At 37.9% G+C, this 2,663-nt stretch overlaps 1 protein-coding gene across 1 annotated transcript in view; it reads left to right on the top strand.

The window, feature by feature from the left end:
* The window catches only part of ZBTB11 (zinc finger and BTB domain containing 11), a gene marked incomplete at its 5' end in the record, with an annotated part of 12,037 nt that overhangs the window by 3,310 nt on the left and 6,064 nt on the right, over nt 1-2,663 (top strand). Inside the window, 4 exons of the mRNA XM_009073026.1 lie at nt 517-604; nt 1,226-1,405; nt 1,872-2,108; nt 2,488-2,632. Of these exons, the coding sequence (XP_009071274.1) occupies nt 517-604; nt 1,226-1,405; nt 1,872-2,108; nt 2,488-2,632 (650 nt within the window). The remainder of the gene's footprint in view (nt 1-516; nt 605-1,225; nt 1,406-1,871; nt 2,109-2,487; nt 2,633-2,663) is intronic.

The raw sequence follows: 2,663 nt of genomic DNA, 5'->3' as shown, positions 1-2,663 counted from the left end.
AGCAGGTATTCTATCTGTCTTTAGCCCTGTTGTCAGTATTTATCCAGCATTTCAAAACCAATCTGAAAAAACTGCTTCCTGACTCCAAGCACTGTCTGGGAAATGCTTTTCCTTTTCAGCAATTAACATTACTGCAAACCAAAGTAACTTCTAATTTGTGACAGTTGTGCAAAAACCTCAACCCAAAAACATTGTTTTGGCATTGGTATTCCTTCCATATTGAAGTGCTTTAGAATGCTCAGTGACCTTATCCCAGCTTGAGTATCTTCTCACAGCTTCTTATGGTTGGACTATGGTGTATCTTGTCCCCAGAATTCTTTCTTAATGATCTGTGAATTTCAGTCTTAACTAGCTCGTGTGTATGTCAGTCATAGACAAATGTATTTATTTACTAGAACAGTGAGACCCTATGTTTGCTTAGACTTGAAAATGACACTGGGAATGAAAAACTTGACATCCTGTGTGGATCTTAAGAGATAGTCCTAAATCACAGTAATGCAGTCCTGCTCCCTTCAGATTGGGGTCAGTTCAGGAAAAGAATGGTTCAAAAAGCACTTATAATTTGGCTTGTGAAGAATTTGACAGCAGGTTTCTACAAAGGAAAGTGAGATTATCAGCTCCAGGTAGCATGCCCATACTGCCTAACAAAAAACCACTAGTGTCTAGCAAAAAAAAAAAATCTCTGGGAAAGCTGGAATGCTGAAAGAACTTTGCTTAAATACTGTCATTTTTGGGGAGAGGGTAGGTTATTAATAACTCAGTTTTTGCTGTCTGATAAAAATTAATTAGGCCCCTTTTTAGTTTAAATCTGATTTTGTAGTAAAGCAAATGTAAATTCTGAAAAGGGAAATTGGGTTTTAGGAAAAGTTTGGCAACATTTGATATCAATTGTGACTGGCAGTACTTTGTGATTCCTCTGTAATTGTCCCTGCTCAGGCAGTTACTCACGGCTGAGTAGTTAGTTGTCTCTGGACTGCTAAGTCATTGTGTGCCCATCATCACAATCAGTTTATGGTTTTAAAACAAGACCAGTTTTTTACACACCATGAGATCTGTAGTTTTGTAGTGAACTGAAACGAGGTAAGGTTCTAGCAGCTAAGTAAATCGAGCAGAATTGAGATGTTTAGAGTAATAGAGGAACATCAGCTTTTAATTCTAACTTGCAGAGGAGGTTTGAAATACAGTGTAGTGAAATTCACTAAGGGGTTATGTTTTTCCATCTTAGGTCGCCATGAAGCTGGTACAAAGAGGGAAAAAAATGAAACAGCCCAAAAGAGACACCATGGAAAATAATGAAGTGGAAGCTCAGCACAAATGCCCTGAGTGTGGAATGTTGTTCCAGCGGCGCTATGCACTCATAATGCACACACTGAAACATGAGAGATCTAAGGAATATAAATGCCCAGTAAGTTCTTTAAGGAAATTCATTCAGTAGTTATATTAGTAAGTTTTTTTTTCTTGGCTCTTTTGATAAACGTATTTGTTTTCCTTATGGTTTTCAATCCTGGTCTGGTTGGGGTGGGGTAAAATGTGGTGCAACCATTTGGCCTGACACTTGTGACAGGGGAGTGTGCTTGCTGCTCCAGACAGTGCTGGCATGGGTTTTACTTTGAACTTTATCAGTAAATTTGCAACTGTATTTAGATTATCCTGGAACTTAGTCTCATTGGGAAGCGATCAGTGGCTCTGTCAGTAGCCATAAAATTAAAAACTTACAACTATTAATTAACCTGAGATAAAATGCCTATTGGAGTCAGGTTATAGATTTTAACTAGTCATATTATGGTGCTTAAAACTTTTGAATATTATTTTTTTATTGTAGAACTCTGAGTATGAAATGCAAAGTGCAGTTGTGATATTTTCTTTCCCAGTTGTGTAAAAAAGAATTCCAGTATGGTGCCTCCCTGCGAGCTCATCTAGTCCGGCACACTCGGAAGACTGAAGCCAGCACTGCAGCTACTAGTGCAGAAGGGACAGGAGTGTCTTCAGTGAAAGGAAGAACCAAACGGGAGTTTGTCTGTGATATATGTGGGAGAACTCTGCCCAAGCTCTATTCTCTCAGAATACATATGCTTAAACATACAGGTGTAAAGCCACACGCGTGCAAGGTAAAGAGAAATTGCTTTTACTCTTTAATCAAACTAGGAATGTTGTTTTGGTATTCACACTCTGCCCTAAAATTTATGTTAACTTTGGTCGCTTCAGAATAGGGAAAACTACTGGAACATTTCTGATGAAATTGCTTGCAGCCCTCGAATGAGAAAACTAGAATGAATTTGAGTCATGAAAGTTCATATTTCTGTGTCCAGAAAAATGTCATCCATTGAGTATTTTTTTTAACAGACCAGTTCTGTCACTGGTATGAAATCGCAGGTTTGGCCATCCTAGTTCATAGGAAGTACAGGAGGTTTTGTTGTGTTTAAAGTTAAACAGCTGTTACATAATGAGTTTTATTTGTCCTATTCTACCACAATTGGATTTTTTTAGGTTTGTGGAAAGACCTTTACTTATAAACATGGATTAAAAATGCACTTAGCTCTCCATGAAGTACAGAAACAGTTCAAGTGTGACTTGTGTGAAAAGTCTTTTGTCACAAAAAGAAGTCTTCAGGAACACATGAGCATTCATACAGGTGAGAAATGATTGATGAGAAAGAGAATCCT

This window comes from Acanthisitta chloris, unplaced genomic scaffold, assembly GCF_000695815.1.
Source record: "Acanthisitta chloris isolate BGI_N310 unplaced genomic scaffold, ASM69581v1 scaffold8384, whole genome shotgun sequence".
NCBI lineage: Eukaryota > Metazoa > Chordata > Aves > Passeriformes > Acanthisittidae > Acanthisitta > Acanthisitta chloris.
The sequence above is the reverse complement of the archived record's forward strand: the minus strand, read 5'-3'. Positions and strand labels throughout refer to the sequence as shown.